The sequence below is a fragment of the Sminthopsis crassicaudata genome, chromosome 4 (genome assembly GCF_048593235.1).
Source record: "Sminthopsis crassicaudata isolate SCR6 chromosome 4, ASM4859323v1, whole genome shotgun sequence".
In the NCBI taxonomy this organism is placed as follows: Eukaryota; Metazoa; Chordata; class Mammalia; order Dasyuromorphia; family Dasyuridae; genus Sminthopsis; species Sminthopsis crassicaudata.
The window spans coordinates 232,135,514-232,157,570 of record NC_133620.1 but is presented as its reverse complement, the minus strand read 5'-3'; the positions used below and the strand labels follow the sequence as shown (position 1 = coordinate 232,157,570).

The window sequence follows — 22,057 nt, the reverse complement described above, 5'->3', positions numbered from 1 at the left end:
TGCCTCATTAAAATCTGATCCTGATTCCCAGAAGTCTATTTCAGTGGAGTAGATTTAGTTATTCAAAGCTGGATAGGCTTCCCCCAAGATCTGGATATCTGTTGTCCCACTACCAATCTACCTGAATTTAGAAATGTAACATGCTTAGCTTAGATTTAGAGTGAACGCACTCAAATTCATCCCACCTTTGATAATTATTGTGTGTTGTCTTAGGTTGGTTTATTTCTCTGGATTTTGGTTTCTTTTACTGTGAAATGAGGATTTGATTGAAATCAGGGATTCTTTATCTGTGGTTCCTCAACTTGTTATAAAATTATTTTGGTAACTAAGTCTGAGTGTAATTTATTTTCTTTGAAACTTATGTTTTTATTTTTTTATTTTATGCATTTAAAATATTGTGAGAAAAGTTTCATTGGCTTTACCAGGCCACCAAAGACAATCCCTGACATTAAAATAGTTAAGAACCCCTGATCTAGGTAATATAAAGGCCCTTCAAATGCTGATTAGGTCTGTGATTATTAACAGTTTGACAAGGTATCATACATCTTTGACCCCAGTCATCCTCAGTGAACACAAGTTATAAGGGGATTATACTTTATACTCCTGAAAAAGCTAACAACATTAAAAATGCAATTATGAAAATGCAATTGAAGTATTACTGTGTCTAATGTACATGATAAAATAGCTAAGATAGTAATAATAGCTCATATTTATATAATGTCCCCAAGTTTATAAGAGGCAGAATGATATAGTAGACAGAATGCTGACTGTATTCAACTCTTGCCCTGAAGTATTTGCTAAATGATTTGGTGAATGGAGAGAAAGGGAGCCATGAAGAAGAGAAAACAATGGAAAGGAGGAGAGTACAAAAGGGTGTGTGTGTGTGTGTGTGTGTGTGTGTGAGTGAGTGAGTGTGAGAGAGGGGGGGGAGGGGGTAGAGATAGAGGTAGAGATAGAGAAAAATATACAGGAACACACAGAGACAAAGACAGAGAGAAGGACAGAGATGGAGAGAGAAAAACAGAGATAGACAGAGACATGGGGGAGAAAGAAGGAGGGAGAGAGAGACAATGGAAGGAGGGAGGAACGAGAGAGGAATGAAAGGAGGGGTAGAGAGAGAGGGGCAGAAGGAAAGAAGGAGAGGGAGAGAAAGGGAGAGAGACAATGACAGACAGAAAAAGAGCATACACAGAGAAGTTGTAAAGATATAAGAGATCCAAGGATATAAAGGAAGTAAGTAATTGTTAACTTAGGGCAAGATCAAGAAGGCAATCCATGAGAATCAGAATAGAATGGCACATTTTTGCTAAAGGCGTCAGGGAACAAAAATTGGACTTCTATTAGTTCATGACTTATCTTTCTTCAAGGTAAGATTACCTCCCTGAAGACCTGAAGCCTGACACAAGATTATTGAATAAATCATAAAATTATTTCCCCATATTCTGCATTATGGTTGTGGTAAGTCCTTTCAAGAAGCCCCAGCAAATTTACCTTTCTTAGAACTGGACCTTACATCCCGCTCAATTTGGATTGGATTGGATCACTCCAGTACTAAAGTCTGCAAAAAAGGAACCTTGAACTCATTTTCAAATTATATTATATTTGAGATCAGAATGAACAGATAAGAAGCCAGTAATTAAATTTTTTCTTGTGCCTTTTATTACTTAGTAAAGCAATTAAAAATACACAAAAACGCAGTACTATTAGGAGAAAAGAGTGAAACTATATATCCTATTTAGCTTATGGTAACTCCACATTTGGCTGAAGAATTGCAAAGATATTTTGACGACATTATCAGAAAAAGAATAACCTTTAATTTTGGTACAAATGTTTATTATGTTTATTTCATGGCTTCTTTAATCTTCTATCACTAAATTACATAAATTTAATTTTTAAAGAAAAGATTAGCCAAGGAATTAATGTTTCTGAAAACTTCTAACAGCCTACTTCTTCATAAGCATCATTTCATCATTTGTTTGTCTTCTTGTCTTTCCATCGTACAATTTATTCTGTTTTCTCTCAAGTTTTGCTTGTATTCTTCCAGATATTTCCATGTGTATTAAAATCCAAAGGACTCAAAGTGTTTTGTTTTAGTTTAGTTTAGTTTTGTTTTAATTTACACCATTTTCTTTTTTTTTGAAAACAAAGTCACTTTATTATAAAATTTTTGACAGTATATATGCATGAGTAATTTTTTTATAGCATTATCCCTTATAATCATTTTTTCCAAATTATCCCTTCCCTCCTTCTACTCCCTCCCCTAGATGACAGGCAATCCCATACATTTTACACGTGTTACAGTATAACCTAGATACAATATATGTGTGTAAATCCAATTTTCTTGTTGCACATTAAGTATTAGATTCCGAAGGTATAAGTAACCTGGGTAGATAGACAGTAGTGCTAACAATTTACATTCACTTCACAGTGTTCATTCTCTGGGTGTAGTTGTTTCTGTCCATTATTGATCAACTGGAAGTGAGTTGGATCTTATTTATGTTGAAGATATCCACTTCCATCAGAATAAATCTTCATACAGCATTGAAATGTACAGCAATCTTCTGGTTCTATTCATTTCACTCAGCATCAGTTGATGTAAGTCTCTCCAAGCCTCTCTGTATTCCTCCTGCTGGTCATTTCTTACAGAACAGTAATATTCCATAACCTTCATATACCATAATTTACACAACCATTCTCCAATTGATGGACATCCATTCATCTTCCAGTTTCTAGCCACTACGAAAAGAGCTGCCACAAACATTTTGTCACATACAGGTCCCTTTCCCCTCTTTAGTATTTCTTTGGGATATAAGCCCAATAGCAGCACTGCTGTATCAAAGGGTATTCACAGTCTGATAGCTTTTTGGGCATAGTTCCAAATTGCTCTCCAGAATGGTTGGATTATTTCACAACTCCACCAACAATGTATTAGTGTCCCAGTTTTCCCACATCCCCTCCAACATCCATCATTATTTGTTCCTGTCATCTTAGCCAATCTGACAGGTGTGTAGTGGTATCTCAGAATTGTCTTAATTTGCATTTCTCTGATCAATAGTGATTTGGAACACTCTTTCATATGAGTGGATATAGTTTCAATTTCATCATCTGAGAATTGTCTGTTTATATGCTTTGACCATTCATCAATTGGAGAATGGTTTGATTTCTTATACATTAGGGTCAGTTCTCTATATATTTTGGAAATGAGACCTTTATCAGAACCTTTAACTTTAAAAATATTTTCCCAATTTGTTACTTCCCTTCTAATCTTGTTTGCATTAGTATTGTTTGTACAGAAACTTTTTAGTTTGATGTAATGAAAAACTTCTATTTTGTGATCAATATTCTCTTTTCCTCTAATCTATTTATGATGTCATTCTTTATGCCTAAATCATGGACCCAGTTTGATCTTATTTTGGTATATGGTGTTAAGTGTGGATCCATATCTAATTTCTGCCATACTAATTTCCAGTTTTCCCAATAGTTTTTTTCAAATAATGAATTTTTATTCTTCATGTTGGTATCTTTGGATTTGTCAAAGACTAGATTGCTATAGATGTACCCCTTTTTGTCCTTTGTACCTAATCTGTTCCACTGATCAACTGGTCTATTTCTTAGCCAATACCAAATGGATTTGGTAACCGCTGCTATATAATATAGCTTTAGATCAGGTATACCTAGACCACCTTTATCTGACTTTTTTTTTTCAGTAGTTCCCTTACAATTCTCGACCTTTTATTTTTCCATATGAATTTTGTTGTTATTTTTTTTTTTAGGTCATTAAAAATAGTTTCTTGGGAGTCTGGTATAGCACTAAATAAATAGATTAGTTTGGGGAGTATTGTCATCTTTATTATATTCGCTCAGCCTATCCAAGAGCACTGAATGTCTTTCCAATTATTTAAATCTGACTTTATTTTTGTGTCGTGTTTCATAATTTTGCTCATATGATTCCTGAATTTTCTTTGGTAGATGGATTCGCAAATATTTTATACTCTCAACATTTGTTTGGAATGGAATTTCTCATTGTATCTCTTGCTGTTGCATTTTGTTGGTGATATATAAAAATGCTGAGGATTTATGTGGATTCATTTTGTATCCTGCCACTTTGCTAAAGTTCTGAATTATTTCTAATAGCTTTTTAGCAGAGTCTTTGGGGTTCTCTTAAGTATACCATCATGTCATCTGCAAAGAGTGATAGTTTGATTTCCTCATTTCCTACTCTAATTCCTTGGATCTCTTTCTTGGTTCTTATTGCCAAGGCTAGCATTTCTAGTACTATATTGAATAGTAATGGTGATAGTGGGCAACCTTGTTTCACTCCTGATCTTACTTGGAAAGGTTGCAGTTTATTTCTATTGCATAGAGTTTTTAGTAGGAATGGATGTTGGATTTTATCAAATGCTTTTTCTGCATCTATTGAGATGATCATATGGTTTTTATTAATTTGATTATTTTTTTTTTTTAATTTTTTTTTATTATATATATATATATATTTTATAATATTATCCCTTGTATTCATTTTTCCAAATCACCCCCCCTCCCTTATTCCCTCCCCCCGACGACAGGCAATACCACACACCCCACATGTGCTACAATATAGTCTAAGTAAGATACATGTGTGTGAATATCATTTTCTTGTTGCACAATAAACATTAGAATCCGAAGGTATATGCAACCTGGGCAGACAGATATTAGTGCTAACAATTTACATTCCCCTCCCAGTGTTTCCTCTCTGGGTGTATCTACCTCTGTCCATCATTGATCAACTGGAAGTGAGCTGGATCTTCTTTATGTTGAAGACCTCCACCTCCATCAGAATACATCCTCACACAGTATCGCTGTTGAAGTATACAGTGATCTTCTGGTTCTGCTCATTTCACTCAGCATCAGTTGATTTAAGTCTCTCCAACCCTCTCTGCATTCCTCCTGCTGGTCATTTCCTACTGAGCAATAATATTCCATAACTTTCATATACCACAATTTACCCAACCATTCTCCAACTGATGGACATCCATTCATCCTCCAGTTTCTAGCTACAACAAAAAGAGCTGCCACAAACATTTTGGCACATATATGTCTCTTTCCGCTCTTTAGTATTTCTCTGGGATACAATCCCAGTAGTAGCGCTGCTGGGTCAAAGGGTATGCACAGCTTGATAACTTTTTGGGCATAATTCCAGATTGCTCTCCAGAATGGCTGGATTCCTTCACAACTCCACCAGCAATGTATTAGTGTCCCAATTTCCCCACATCCCCTCCAACATTTGTCATTATTTGTTCCTGTCATCTTAGCCAATCTGACAGGTGTGTAGTGGTATCTCAGAGTGGTCTTAATTTGCATTTCTCTGATCAGTAGTGATTTGGAACACTCTTTCATGTGAGTGGATATAGTTTCAATTTCTTCCTCTGAGAATTGTCTGTTCATATCCTTTGACCATTTATCAATTGGAGAATGGTTTGGTTTCTTATAAATTATGGTCAGTTCTCTATATATTTTGGAAATGAGACCTTTGTCAGAACCTTTGTTTTTAAAAATATTTTCCCAATTTGTTACTTCCCTTCTAATCTTGTTTGCATTAGTATTATTTGTACAGAAACTTTTTAGTTTGATGTAATCAAAATCTTCTATTTTGTGATCAATAATGATCTCTAGTTCTCCTCTGGTCATAAATTCCTTCCTCCTCCACAAGTCTGAGAGGTAGATTATCCTCTGTTCCTCTAATCTATTTATTATCTCCCTCTTTATGCCTAAATCATGGACCCATTTTGATCTTATCTTGGTATATGGTGTTAAGTGTGGATCCATATCTAATTTCTGCCATACTAATTTCCAGTTTTCCCAACAGTTTTTTCCGAATAATGAATTTTTATCCCTAATGTTGGAATCTTTGGGTTTGTCAAAGATTAGATTGCTATAGATGTACCCTTTTTTGTCCTTTGTATCTAATCTGTTCCACTGATCTACCGGTCTATTTCGTAGCCAATACCAAATGGTTTTGGTGACTGCTGCTATATAATATAGCTTTAGATCAGGTACACTTAGACCACCTTCCTCTGAGTTTTTTTTCATTAGTTCCCTTGCAATTCTTGACCTTTTATTCTTCCATATGAATTTTGTTGTTATTTTTTCTAGGTCATTAAAATAGTTTCTTGGGAGTCTGATTGGTATAGCACTAAATAAATAGATTAGTTTGGGGAGTATTGTCATCTTTATTATATTCGCTCGGCCTATCCAAGAGCACTGAATGTCTTTCCAATTATTTAAATCTGATTTTATTTTTGTGGCAAGTGTTTTGTAATTTTTCTCATATAATTCCTGACTTTTCTTTGGTAGATGGATTCCCAAATATTTTATACTATCAACATTTGTTTGGAATGGAATTTCTCTTTGTATCTCTTGCTGTTGCATTTTGTTAGTGATATATAAAAATGCCGAGGATTTATGTGGATTTATTTTGTATCCTGCCACTTTGCTGAAATTTTGAATTATTTCTAGTAGCTTTTTAGCAGAGTCTTTGGGGTTCTCTAAGTATACCATCATGTCATCTGTAAAAAGTGATAGTTTAATTTCCTCATTTCCTACTCTAATTCCTTGAATCTCTTTCTCGGCTCTTATTGCCGAGGCTAGCGTTTCTAGTACTATATTGAATAGTAATGGTGATAGTGGGCAACCTTGTTTCACTCCTGATCTTACTGGGAAAGGTTGCAGTTTATTTCTATTGCATATTATGCTTACTGACGGTCTTAAATATATACTCCTGATTATTCTAAGGAATAATCCGTTTATTCCTATACTCTCAAGAGTTTTTAGTAGGAATGGATGTTGGATTTTGTCAAATGCTTTTTCTGCATCTATTGAGATGATCATATGGTTCTTATTAATTTGATTATTAATATGGTCAATTATACTAATAGATATCCTAATATTAAAGCAGCCCTGCATTCCTGGTATAAATCCTACTTGATCATAGTGTATTATCCTGAGGATGATTTTCTGAAGTCTTTTTGCTAATATCTTATTTAAGATTTTAGCATCAATATTCTTTTTCTAAATTTTATTTAGAATTTTTTCCCCACAGTATATATGCATGAGTAATTTTTTTTATAATATTATCCCTTGTATTCATTTTTCCAAATTATCCCCCCCTCCCTCCACACCCTCCCTCTGATGACAGGCAATCCCATATATTTTACATATGTTACAATATAACCCAGATACAATATATGTGTGTAAATACCATTTTCTTGTTGCACATTAAGTATTAGATTCCAAAGGTATAAGTAACCTGGGTAGATAGACAGTAGTGCTACCAATTTACATTCACTTCCCAGTGTTTCTTCTCTGTGTGTAGTTATTTCTGTCCATTATTGATCAACTGGAAGTGAGTTGGATCTTATTTATGTTGAAGATATCTACTTCCATCAGAATAAATCTTCATACAGCATTGAAATGTACAGCAATCTTCTGGTTCTATTCATTTCACTCAGCATCAGTTGATGTAAGTCTCTCCAAGCCTCTCTGTATTCGTCCTGCTGGTCATTTCTTACAGAGCAATAATATTCCATAACCTTCATATACCATAATTTACACAACCATTCTCCAATTGATGGACATCCATTCATCTTCCAGTTTCTAGCTACTACAAAAAGAGCTGCCACAAACATTTTGGCACATACAGGTCCCTTTACACTCTTTAGTATTTCTTTGGGATATAAGCCCAGTAGTAGTATGGCTGGGTCAAAGGGTATACACAGTTTGATAACTTTTTGGGCATACTTCCAAATTGCTCTCCAGAATAGCTGGATTCTTTCACAACTCCACCAACAATGTATCAGTGTCCCAGTTTTCCCACATCCCCTCCAACATTCATCATTATTTGTTCCTGTCATCTTAGCCAATCTGACAGGTGTGGAGTGGTATCTCAGAATTGTCTTAATTTGCATTTCTCTGATCAATAGTGATTTGGAACACTTTTTCATATGAGTGGATATAGTTTCAATTTCATCATCTGAGAATTGTCTGTTCATATCCTTTGACCATTTATCAATTGGAGAATGGTTTGATTTCTTATAAATTAGGGTCAGTTCTCTATATATTTTGGAAATGAGACCTTTGTCAGAACCTTTAACTGTAAAAATATTTTCCCAATTTGTTACTTCCCTTCTAATCTTGTTTGCATTAGTATTGTTTGTACAGAAACTTTTTAGTTTGATGTAATCAAAATCTTCTATTTTGTGATCAATAATGATCTCTAGTTCTCCTCTGGTCATAAATTCCTTCCTCCTCCACAGGTCTGAGAGGCAGACTATTTTCTGTTTTTCTAATCTATTTATCATCTCATTCTTTATGCCTAAATCATGGATCCATTTTGATCTTATCTTGGTATATGGTGTTAAGTGTGGATCCAAATCTAATTTCTGCCATACTAATTTCCAGTTTTCCCAACAGTTTTTTTCCAAATAATGAATTTTTATCCCTAATGTTGGTATGTTTGGGTTTGTCAAAGATTAGATTGCTATAGATGTACCCTTTTTTGTCCTTTGTATCTAATCTGTTCCACTAATTGACTGGTCTATTTCTTAGCCAATACCAAATGGTTTTGGTGACTGCTGCTATATAATATAGCTTTAGATAAGGTACACTTAGACCACCTTCCTCTGACTTTTTTTTCATTAGTTCCCTTGCAATTCTCGACCTTTTATTCTTCCATATGAATTTTGTTGTTATTTTTTCTAGGTCATTAAAATAGTTTCTTGGGAGTCTGATTGGTATAGCACTAAATAGATTAGTTTGGGGAGTACTGTCATCTTTATTATATTCGCTCAGCCTATCCAAGAGCACTGAATGTCTTTCCAATTATTTAAACCTGACTTTATTTTTTTGGCAAGTGTTTTGTAATTTTTCTCATATAATTCCTGACTATTCTTTGGTAGATGGATTCCCAAATACTTTATACTCTCAACATTGGTTTGGAATGGAATTTCTCTTTGTATCTCTTGCTGTTGCGTTTTGTTGGTGATATATAAGAATGCTGAGGATTTATGTGGATTTATTTTGTATCCTGCCACTTTGCTAAAGTTCTGAATTATTTCTAATAGCTTTTTAGCAAAGTCTTTGGGGTTCTCTAAGTATACCATCATGTCATCTGCAAAGAGTGATATTTTGATTTCCTCATTTCCTACTCTAATTCCTTGAAACTCTTTCTCGGCTCTTATTGCCGAGGCTAGCGTTTCTAGTACTATATTGAATAGTAATGGTGATAGTGGGCAACCTTGTTTCACTCTTGATCTTACTTGGAAAGGTTGCAGTTTATTTCTATTGCATAGAGTTTTTAGTAGGAATGGATGTTGGATTTTATCAAATGCTTTTTTCTGAATCTATTGAGATGATCATATGGTTTTCATTAATTTGATTATTAATATGATCAATTATACTAATAGTTTTCCTAATATTAAACCAGCCCTGCATTCCTGGTATAAATCCTATTTGATCATAGTGTATTATCCTGCAGATGATTTTCTGAAGTCTTTTTGCTAATATCTTATTTAAGATTTTAGCATCAACATTTATTAAGGAAATTGGTCTATAATTTTCTTTCTCAGTTTAGCTGCATCCCACAGATTTTGGTATGATGTCTCATCATTGTCATTATCTTGGGTGAAATTATTAATTGTTTCTATGATTTGTTGTTTCACCTAGTCATTCTTTAAGATAAGATTATTCAGTTTCCAATTACTTTTTGGTCTATTTACCCCTAACTTCTTATTGAATGTAGTTTTTATTGCATTGTGTTCTGAGAAGAAGGCATTTATTATTTCTGCCTTCATGCATTTAATTTTGAGATCTTTATGTTCTAATATATGGTCAATTTTTGTATCGGTTCCATGAACTGCTGAGAAGAAAGTATATTCATTTCTATCACCATTCAGTTTTCTCCAAAGGTCTATCATACCTAGTTTTTCTAATGTTCTATTTACTTTTTAAATTTCTTTCTTAATTGTTTTGTTGTTTGATTTGTCTAAATCTGAGAGTGTAAGGTTGAGATCTCTCACTATTATAGTTTTACTGTCTATTTCTTCTTGCAACTCTCTTAACTTTTCCTTTAGAAAGTTAGATGCTATACCACTTGGTGCATATATGTTTAGCATTGATATAGCTTCATTGTTTATGCTACCTTTTAGCAGGATATAGTTTCCTTCCTTATCTCTTTTAATTAGATCAATTTCTGCTTTTGCTTGATCTGAGATAAGGATGGCTACCCCTGCTTTTTTGGCTTTATCTGAAGCATAATAGATTCTGCTCCAACCTTTTACCTTTACTCTGTATGTATCTTCCTGCTTTAAGTGTGTTTCCTGTAAACCACATAATGTAGGGTTCTGACTTTTGATACAGTTTGCTATCTGTCTCTGTTTGATGGGAGAGTTCATCCCATTCACATTTACAGTTAAAATTACTATTTCTGTATTTCCTGCCATTATATTATCCCCAGATTATGCTTTTTTCCCCTTGACCCGCCTGAACCCCTTCCACAATATTTAATTTATATACCCCACTTGTGACATGCAACCCTCCCTTTTTAGTATCCCTCCCCCCTCCTTCCAAATCCCTTCCCTTTTCTTGTATCCTTCCTTTATTCCCCTTTTCCTCTCATCCCTTTTAATGAGGTGAGAGAGAATTCTCTGAAAAACAAATATGTCAATTATTTACTCTTTGAGCCTACTCTGAGGAGAGTAAGATTCACACAATGTTTCACCTCTTCTCTAAATTCCCTCAGATGTGGTATATTTTTCTATGCCTGGGATGTAGTTTCCCTCTTTTAATCACTCCTTCCCCTTTTTCTGATACTACCCCCTTCCATTTACTACTCCCCCCCTTTTTTATATCAGTAAAATCAAATTGTCCATGCGGACTTTCTATATATCCACCACAGAGATACAGTTCTCAAGAGCTATTTTTACCTTTTTCTGTTTCTCTTCAGTCTTGTGGATGTAGATCAAATTTTTTGTTTAAGTCTGTTTTTTTTCTTAGAAACAAATGGAATTCCTCTTTTTCATTAAATGACCATCTTCTTCCATGGAAGAAAATGCTAAACTTAGCTGGGTAGTTTATTCTTGGTTGCAATCCTTGATCTTTTGCCTTTTGGAATATCAGGTTCCAGGCCCTTCTATCTTTTAATATGGAGGCAGCCAGATATTGCATGAACCTTATTGTGGCCCCTTGATATTTGAATTGCTTTTTTTCTAGCTGCTTGCAATATTTTTTCTTTTGTTTGGTAGTTCTGCAACTTAGCCACAATATTCCGTGGAGTCCTTTTTTTAGAGTCTTTTTCAGAAGGTGTACGATGAATTCTTTCAATGCCTATTTTCCCTTCTGTTTCTATTATCTCTGGACAGTTCTCTTTGATGATTTCATATAAAGTACAATCTAGGCTGTTTTTTTGATCATAGTTTTCGGGAAGTCCAATGATCCTCAGATTATCTCTCCTAGATCTATTTTCCAGGTCTATAGATTTTCCCAGTAAGTATTTGACATTATTCTCCAGCTTTTCATTTTTGATTTTTTGTTTTTTTTTTGTTTTGTTTGACTGATTCTTGGATTCTCAATGAATCATTCATTTCTATTTGTTCTGCCCTGATTTATAATGAGTTATTTTCTTCATTCACATTTTTTAGTTCTTTTTGTATATGCCCAATTGAGTTTTTAAATAAATTATTTTGCTCTATTGAATTTTTTCCATTTCCCTATTTTTTAAGAGAGTTATTTTCTTTTTCCAATTCAGAAATCCTACTTTCTTGAGAATTTTTTTATCTTTTCCAATTCAGAAATCCTACTTTCCTGTGATTTTTTTAACCTTTTCTAATTCACAAATTTTGTTTCCCTGCATCTCCTGTGAATTCTTTATTTTTCCCAACTCAAATTTCAGAACGTTGTTATTCTCTATCATAGCTTCTCTTTCCTTTCTTCATTTTTCTTCAAATTCTCTTAACTTTTTAATAACTCTTCTAGGAGAGAGTTATGTGATGGCAGGCATGTATCGTTCCCCTTTAGAGTGTTATTTGTTGACTCTCTGCTATTAACTTCCTTGGGGTTGGATACCCGCTCTTTCTCTGTGTAGAAGGAATCAATAGTTCTCTTCAGCTTTTTACTCATAGTTAAAAATCTTTTTGGGTCTGTCCTTGGTGTAAGAAGTTTATTTATTAATATCTTTACCAGCTTCCTCCCAGACTGGATGGATGCAGTGGCTCTTGTGTCTGAGCTAAGATATAGCTCTGGGACAAAGTTCCCCTCCCCTCCCTGGAATTGCCTCAGAGGTGATTAGTACGACTGAGCTGTGAGGGTTGCCCAGTGAAGGACCCCACTGTGTGTCCTAGCGACTTCCCTGAGGTTTAAGACTGAACAGTAAAGGCGACACAAAGCCCAGCCCATGCGTCCTGTGGGGTGTGGATATCAGCAGCTGATGTGAAAAGCCCCTGCGCTCAAACTGGAAGTGTCTGTCTGGAAACCGCGATCCCTATTTCAAAGGTTCCGCTTCTCTGGGACTTAAGTGGCCTAATTCTATAGTGTCTGGCCAAGGCTGGCACTATATGGATTAGATGTTGCCTCGGGCTGTGTCCCTGCTGTTCAAGCTCTTAACTACCTGAAGGTGAAGCCTGGACAGCTTTAAGTGGCTGCACAGCCATGTTGAGATCTGTTAGGTAACTTCCAGATTGGGGTGGTTCTAGTATCTGACTTTATATTTTAAAGTGGCTTGATTTCTCTTCTGAACTGCTGTTTTATAAGCAGAGAAGAGCTAACATCCTGTGCCAGATTCCTCTCTATCTCAGTGGCTTCTCTGATCCCAGAGTTCTCCCCAGCACGATCGGCACAGTGTGCTAGCACCTAACCCTGTCTGTGCTGGCCTTTTTTCTTCCTCCCCTTGTAACTGACCTTTTCTGTTGAAATTCCTGATTCTCTTCAGCTGGTAAGTTGTGCTTCCAGTCCTTGTGATTTCTATCAGTCCAGCGTTACTTTTGAGGATGATTTAACTAATTGGTAATGAGGGAAGAAGGGAGCTTACAGATTCACGTGTATCTTCTCTGCCATCTTGGCTCCGCCCTCCACCATTTTCTTACTGTACCAAAATACTTGAAACTTCATCCCTATCACATTAGCCAAGATGAACTTTTTGTGAAGCCTATGACTGGTGTGTTTTTTTTTTTTTCCCAGCTTTGGTTTTTCTCCAGTGGAATATTGGCCAATTGTATTGTCATGTGTGTGAAGGTCACCCTGATGAATAATGTTTAATAGACGAATACCAAAACATTATTAGCTTGTGATGATATGTGAGATGTTTTTTGGCTAATTAGTATGAAAATTTAGATAGATAAACTATTTTAAAAAGAATGTGACTTTATTCATTTGGATGGGAATTTAAAGCTGAATAATGATTATGCCTTGTGTTAAGAATTATTTCTCATGATTACTCTTATCAGCAAAACATAAGTATTATGATTAAATCCACTGGGTTTAGTTGTGCATCAGTTTCAACTTTTAAGAGGATATTGGTGGAGGCAGGCTTGGATGCTTTTCATAAGCTTTATTTTCAACTATATAGTGTCATGCAGGTGAAATAAAGAAAATTATTATATTCCCCTTGTAATTATACTTTGCTAATTGGCTTTTAACAAAGTCTCAGCAGGATTTTATTTTTCAGTAAAAGAGTGGAAAAATATATTGCTAAAGGTTTTAATAAAAAAAAAATCTGTTTTTACTTTTCCAATGTCAATGTTGTACTTTCAGACATATGCAAACTTTACAGTCATCCTGTCTGTATAATTTTCTTTTGGAATGATAGTTTAACAGTTTTCCTGCATGGATTGTGTTAAAAATCTTTATAGACCAGATTCACTAAAACATATGTTCAACTTTTGGGCTGCTAACTTTAATGCCAGGGTTTTTTTTTAAAGGTATGCTTAACTTTGGAATTTTGTCCCAGCTGATCCTTTCTATTAATACTTCATTAAAACATATTTAATTTTTATTTTCTTATTCTATAACTTCTATAATATCAGGTAATCTGAAGGTTTTTCCTAAGAAATAATTTCCATATAAACTGGATCATATGAGTGGAGATTAACAAAATAGTTAAGAGGAATGACTATGTGAAGGAACTTTAGTACTTTGTTGCTTTAAAATCTTAATATAAATAGTAATAAAAATGTCCTGATCAAAACAAATGATTGAAATTGATTGAAAAACACATTTCCATGAAACAGTTTCAGTACTAAGTGATATATCTCAGACTAGAACTATCTGATAGCTGCTAATCCATTGTTACTTTTACTGTACCAAGTTGGTCATGCCTTTTAAATTGCTGCTATATTATTTGTTGCTAAATTTGACTGTCACTAGTAAAATCCCATCTAGACAGGACATTTGCAATAAATGGCCACTCCTGTTGTTTGAAAGTAATAAAATCTTTAATAATTGTATAATTATGAGTCTAACTTGAAGAATAATTAATAACATTGTGAAAATAAAGTTCTTAAGAACTCTGATTAACACTGTGATCAACTTGGTTTCTTGAGGATGTATAAGGAAATATGCTACTCGCCTCCTAAGAGAGAAATGATTAAGGTACAAATTTTTAAAAAAATTGTTTTATATATGGTTAATATGGGAATTTGTTTTCTTGACTATGCATATTTTTCATGGATTTTTGAGGTGTCTTTTTTTTTTCCTTTTTGGTGCCCTGAGTAGGAGAAGGTGGGATGTAGAGAAGCAGGTTTATATTCATTACAAAACAAAATTAAAGTATATATTTTAGAATAACTAAAAAGTAATTTCTGGCAATTAGCCTTTTAGTTATGATAGCTTACCATAATTAAATTATTATCTTATAAGCAAACTGTAACTGTTGGTCATAAAGGCAGTATACAACTTATTTTTTTATTATGTGAATAGCTTTGGTTTTCATTGAACTCTATAGCTTATAAAGTTAAATATGGTTTTATATAAGCAAATGAATTTATTAGTATTATTATTATTTCTGTTTGGATTTGAATTCTCTTAGTTAAGGAAGTTTATGGAGGAGTAGAATTTCTGAGTGATTTACCTGAACAACTAGAAATGGTGTCTTAAAGTAGTTTATCAGTTTATGTGGAGGGTGATTTGAACACATGCAAATTACATGGATTCTGACTTTATCCTATAGGATATAATCAAAACTATGCTTGGTGAAACTATTCTGCACAGCAACTTGGAACTATGCTCAAAGGGTTATCAAACTGTGTATATACCCTTTGATCCAGCAGTATTTCTACTGGGCTTATATTCCAAAAAGATCTTAAAGAAGGGAAAGGGAACCACATGTGCGAAAATGTTTGTGACAGTCCTTTTTGTAGTGGCAAGAAATTTGAAACTGAGTGGATGACCATCAATTGGAGAATGGCTGAATAAGTTATGGTATATGAATGTTATGGAATATTATTGTTGTATAAGAAACAATCAGCCGGATGATTTCAGAGAGGCCTGGAGAGACTTACCTGAACTGACGCTAAGTGAAATGAGCAGAACCAGGAGATCTTTGCACACAGCAACAGCAGAATTATATGATGATCAATTCTGATGGGCGTTACTCTTCTCAACATTGAGATGATTCAGTCCAGTTTCAATGATCTTGTGATGATGAGAGCTATATACCCATAGAGAGCAATGTGGGAATTGAGTGTAGATCACAACATAGCATTTTCACTTCTTTTTTTGTTCTTTGCTTGAATTTTATTTTCTTCCTCATTTTTTTCCTTTTTGATCTGATCTTTCTTGTGCAACAAGACAATTGTATAAATATGTATGCCTACTTACAAATATTTTACCATATTTAACATATATTGAATTACTTGCCATCTAGAGGAGGGAGTGTGGGAAGGGGAGAGAATTGAAAAATTATCTTTGCATATGTTTTAAAAATAAAAAGTTTCAATAAAAATAAAGACTTTCTCATTAAAAAATAAAAATAAACTTTCTATAAAGAAAAAAAATATGCTTGGTGAGATAAAGGGAAAGGGAAAAGAAAAATCTATTTGTATCTTCTCCCTTGTCCTAAACTCAGACATTCATATCTTATGATTTTGGTCAAATATTCACTATGGCATTAAATAGATTTATAAAAATACAACAAATGGAGAGTATATTCAAAGAGAAGGAAAAATGGTGAGGAATGAAAAGCGGAATGAAAATTCTAAAGACAGTGAACCAGTGACATTTTCAATAAACCTTTGAGAAAAGTACTCAAGCCCTTGAATAATATGATTTGTCTTTGGAAATTTTTATTGGTGACAATCAATTTTCTTAATATTTTCTCTTTAAGAAGACTGATGTTGTCTGAATTTCAATATAATGAATATGAAGAAATAGGTTTTCAAGATACTGTTATAAGCAGAGATACTTTACAGATAATTGAATTATTTGTTTCCATTTCTGAACATTACAATGCTGATTGATTGCCCCATCTGAAATAGCAGTTTCTATACCAATTTTTTTCAAATGGGGCACCTTGGAGCATCATATTCTGCTTTTTCATATTCCTTAATTCTCCTGAGCTACAGCCATATCTGTATTCATATATTATATTCATGTTTACAACATGAAAAAAAATTGAAAACTTGAGGACTGTCTTTTTATGTGATTCTGACATTTTTCTCTATCTCTGCTTCCTGATTAGGCATGCATAGAAGAAGCTGAATAAAAAGCACACTGACAAATTCAATTCCAGATGAATTTAATATTGGTAGATATAGGAATACATAAGAGCATACAAGGAAAGTTTCATGGTATTTTTTTGGTGTATAACTTTCCTCTGAGCCAATGAAACTACATTAAGAGAATTAATTCACCAATATTTTCAATCTCCTATAAAAGTTATGCCTTTTCCCATCTGTTTGTGTTCCTTTCTAATAGCCAAATAGTATATCAATACAATCCATACAATTGGATCTCCTGGTTTTATTGAAAATGACAGTCTATTGGAGATTCCCTAAAGGCAATTGCAGAATATATCAATAAATATGAATCAATAAGTATTTATTAAATATCTAGACTCAGATAATCATTTAATCTCCAAAGATTGCATATTTGTTTTCAAACATAATTGAAAATTCTGTCTATTTTGCTTTAGATAAGTCGAATGATTTTAGCTTTAGTTACCATAGCAATCATTGCTTTTCTGTTTGCCATTAATGACATTTTAAGATAACTGAGATACTTTTGTTAAAAGTCCCAAATTTTTTTTTTATGTGAAAATGAAGTAGACTTCCTAAACAGATCAAGCCTAGAAAAGCTTTAGCTAATAATCTTTAATTTATCATATTAATACATGCCTTTTTTCAAAGTGATTTTCCTTAAGGTCAGATTATTTTTGATGTTTTTTTTCTTTTAAACATACATTTTTAGCATTATAAAATACTTTTAATAATTAGTAAATTTAATTTTGTACTTATAGTTGGCATACAATGTAATTGACATTATTAAACAAACTAAATAAGAATATACTAGGGTTAGAGCTTTTATTTATTAAATTTAGGTCATAATGTTTTAGCTTGTCACTCATTTGTAATATTGAGCAGATAGAATATTTTGAGTCTTATTTTTTAACATAATTATAGCAAGTGAACCATTTAGAATTTTTAGTGTAATTTGTGACTCTTTCTCTGATCTTTGCTATAAGTTATTTATATCTTAAATACATCCTGTAACAATCTTTAAAGAGGAGATTTATGTGTTCTTAATTTGAATATTCATGTTTGAATGATATAAAATTAAATGAAAAGTTTAGGAAAAATAAAATGAGTACATAGTTGAAAAAATCATTCATTTATCTTTTAAAAATTTCTTAATATAACTCAAATCATGCCATTAATGTGACAATTAAACTTTTTCATATCATCTTGTTCTGTATTATATTCTATATTCTGTATTCTATACCTTTTCGAGCTACTGTACTTATTACTCATTTACAATGCTTCAGATGTGATATTTTACATTAAAATTTAATGGTAATATTCTCATTCATTGTATTTATCATATTTGCATCCAAAATACTTAGAAACTGATTAACTATAATTTTTTTTCCTGTTTTCAATTATTTCTAGTATTCCACTTTTTAGTCTTTTTAAAAATCTGTTTTCTCCATAGCTTTTTTATTCTATTTTGGTTCTTTCTCAACTATGAAGTCTTTATGTTAAAGTTTGAATATTTAAATATAAATATACATAGAAATGAATGAAACATAGCAGTTTTTTTTTCTTTCTATTACTGCAACAAAAAGAGGAAAATTGGCATAGTGATATAGGAAAATGTTTAACTGCAATGGCCTCAGCTGAAAATGATTTGTTATCTCACAAAAATGTTGGGTTAACAGTAGAGTTACAGAATCATGTGTTTCCTCCCTTTCTTAATATATAATGTTATTTGAAAATGTGCTATTTTGTTTTGTTTCAGATAGTGTCAAAATACACTGCCATCATAAGAAAGGCAATTCCATTGTATTTTTAGATTCTAGTCTTGAGTTATGCATATAACTGAACTCAAACCACTGGTAAATTTATAATATCACTAAGTTGGAAAAAATATCAACTCTTAAAAACGGAGTGTTTTGTCTCTCTTTTTCAGTCAGTGGCCAAAACTGGGCGACTCATGATCAGTCATGAGGCTCCCTTAACCGGAGGCTTTGCATCGGAGATCAGTTCTACAGTTCAGGTAGTGTAAGCTTTTTGGGGGACATAAGTTCTAATATTTTATAGATTCTCCTGTGTCTTAGGAAGAAAAACAGCTAATCCCAACCTGCAAAGGTAAGCATTTTATTGCAATCCATGTTTTCAGTTTATCTTCACTGCCTTTTAGTTAATGGTATAATTACATTTTCTAGAAAAGGATTTGTATAAAAACAGGAGCTGAAAAATTCTGTGTAGGGGAAAATTTGAAAACAGTTCAATAAATCACATTTTGTTGTACTTAAAATTTCATTTAAGTAAGCTATCTGCAGTTTTTCACAGTCTTCTCAGTTTGAATTTGATGTTTCTCCTCTAATAAAACCAAAGCTAAGTATGAAATGGTTCATTTTGAAGTTAGTCTTAAATATTTTTTGATTCCAGCTTGTAATAAATTACTTTGTCAAAAAATCAGTCTTTTAAAGGCATTGTGTAATTTTCTGAAACTGGCAACTGCACAGCAAGGAAAAAAGGCTTATGTAAAGATTTATATTTGAGACTAGTCACTCAAAATGTATGTCCTGCTACATGAGAAAAAAATAATATTCCTTTCTGTATCACTTCTGGTTACTAGAGTTTTTACTTAATGTCTATATACATATTTTTTTATGTCATATCATTAAGTTGATAATCTAAAAAGTATTTTCCTTTTCTTTTGTCTATTAAAAAGCAAATTAAATCTAAAATTTTAATGAACTGTTTACTGTTTACTGGAATGAAATGCTTACTGTTAAAATTGAACTTTGTTCTTTGATCATATTGAGAATTTTTTGTTTATTTTCATATTAGACTTTCCTCAACTTTTTGAAAATCAATTTTAATTCATCTTAATCTTACTAGAGATTTCACTTTATTATAAGTTGAATTTGTAGTAATTAATCATAGTGCCTCCTCAAATTAAAATATTATTATTGAGTAATATCAAATGCCACTTTGGTATTACAATCTATAGGAAACTTGAATTTTTGGGAAATTTTAACTGCTATAATTTTATTTGTACTATAAAATACATTAAAGTTATTCAGAGTGTTAGTTGGGGAAGTGATACTGTAAAGTGACAGTGATGAAAAATTTATATATTTTTGTCCTTTTTTGAAACAAAACATGATTACACATCTTTATTGACAAGTTAAAATGAACAGAGTATTATTGCTATTTATAATTAATATGAGCTTACTTAATGCAAAGACATGATGAATGGTTACATACAAAATTTAATAAAAGCAAGTTTTGAGGTTCTTGCAATGTCAATGTTTTTCTTTCTTCCTCCTCTACCCTCTTCTTCTTCTAAGTTGTTGTTTCCACATCTCACCCAGGATGCAGTGGCCTTTCATGAAGCCAAACCCAAATACTTGATCAGTCCCAATACTTTATGTTGTCTTTTTTCTTTTTTTTTAAACCTGATATGGATCAGTTCATCCTTTAGGTAGTCTCATTACCTCCTGCTCCTAGAGATTATCCTGATGATGTGGACACTCAATTGTCTTTTGCCACTTGTTTTCCCATTTTTTAGGAGACATTAGTTTTCTTGTTAAATATGTTATAATATTCTTTGCATCATTAATATTTAAAAACATTAAAAAAATCCTTTTTCTCCTCTGCTTGTCCAGTTTCTATCCATTTGTGTCCATTTGTAGAAATCATCTGTTGTTAAAAGTTGTTAAAGATTGATCGTTAAGATCAAGGTCATATGGTACATCAGCTGGAAAAAAAGAAATTGAGGTTTACATTTTCTTAATGATATATTAAATTCACTCCATCTCACAAGCAACATTGATTAATACTTGGTGCCTATATTTGAATTTCACTTAACTCTTTTTCTATAAATTTGCCCACCAAACACATTGTTACAATAATTTTATCATGAACTTTTCATGATATTTGAATAACAACAAAAAATAAGTCAGGGTGGTGGTGGTGGTGGATTAGAGAAAAATAAGTAAAAAAGTTTGGAAAGTAAAACTATATGGATATTTATTCTAGCTGTGCCCTTAAAATGTGCTTTCATTTGTGTGTTGTGTATACCCACCTACTCTCTTTCTTAGGGAGTGTCAGAAAAGAAAAATTAGATTGTTGGATCAGTTGTTTAATTTATTTACTTTTAGTTTTCTCTATTAAAAATGCTTGACTTGATCAATCATTGTTATTTTAGTTGCTAATAAAACAAGAAATTGACATGATACACATGCATGTCAAACCTCTACATTAAAGAACTTAGGAAATGGAAATTTAATTTTCTTATAACAAGGAAATTGAGCATATACAAGATAAAATTTGAATTATATAGAAATGGTATGTATAAATATGACCTCATGTGAAGGAAGTGAATTTTAATGGGAAGTTAAAACAGTGTTCACAAATATGTCCCTTCATTTTAATGAAAAATATATGCCATGGTAATGGGGGATAAAATTATTTACTGGTTTTATGCAGTGAAATATGATGAGGCTTTTATAGTTGATGATAATGTTTTCTTTGTGTACTTTTGAAGTGATCTAAACATGATGAGAATTGCTTTTTTTTTAAACCCATATAAAAGTTATTGTCAACATCTTGATTTTTAAATAGATGACAAAAATTGAGTGCCTTACATTGTTAAAACTGAAATCACTTAATAATTCTGAGTTGCAGTTTTCCTGTAGCTGAAATAATTAATTTTTCCCACAACTGTTAGTTGCTAGATTTTTCCTTTAATTTTTAAAAAGTAACCTTATTATTTCATAGTTCCTACTTTTTCTTAATCTAAGAAAAATCCATTATTCAAATAAAAATCTAATTTGAGAAAAATTTAGAGACATTTAATTTTTTAAAAATTTATAGGTTTTTTTCTTAAGATAAATGTGTTGTAGATTAAAATACTGGTTTAAATATTCTCCTGATTACCTCAACTAATGGAAATATATATGTGAAAATAAACATCTAGAAAATATTTGCTAATGCTATTTTTGTGGATTCCTAATCACTTTTAAATTAGTGAAAGACAACATAGTTCAGTGAATACACAATATACCTGAGAGCCAGAAAGAATTAAATCAGAGTAAATTACATTACCTTTCTGAACCGTAGGCAATTATCCATCTATACATTAAAAATGATGTTGATTTATATTTGTAGTGGAAATTTCCTTATCTAGGACTTCCCTAAATCAATGAAATTCAAAAGCCTACTCTTCAGTTCTACACCCAGAAAGTCAGTAATATAATAAAGAATATTGATCTCAATCACAAAAAAAAATCCAAAAGGTTGATTATGAACATTAGAGAGAATAATGATTTTTTAAAAATTACTAAACAAATGAAACATCTAAAATA

The 22,057-nt window shown here is 32.5% G+C and overlaps 1 protein-coding gene across 3 annotated transcripts in view; it reads left to right on the top strand.

Moving 5' to 3' along the window:
* Positions 1 to 22,057, top strand: part of BCKDHB (branched chain keto acid dehydrogenase E1 subunit beta) — a 265,833-nt gene that overhangs the window by 169,586 nt on the left and 74,190 nt on the right. For all 3 annotated transcript variants that reach the window (XR_012489252.1, XM_074310453.1, XM_074310456.1), the window contains exon 9: positions 18,649 to 18,735. Coding sequence is in view for 2 of the 3 variants with exons in the window: in XM_074310453.1 (XP_074166554.1) it covers positions 18,649 to 18,735 (87 nt within the window). In the remaining variant the exon portion in view is untranslated. The remainder of the gene's footprint in view (positions 1 to 18,648; positions 18,736 to 22,057) is intronic.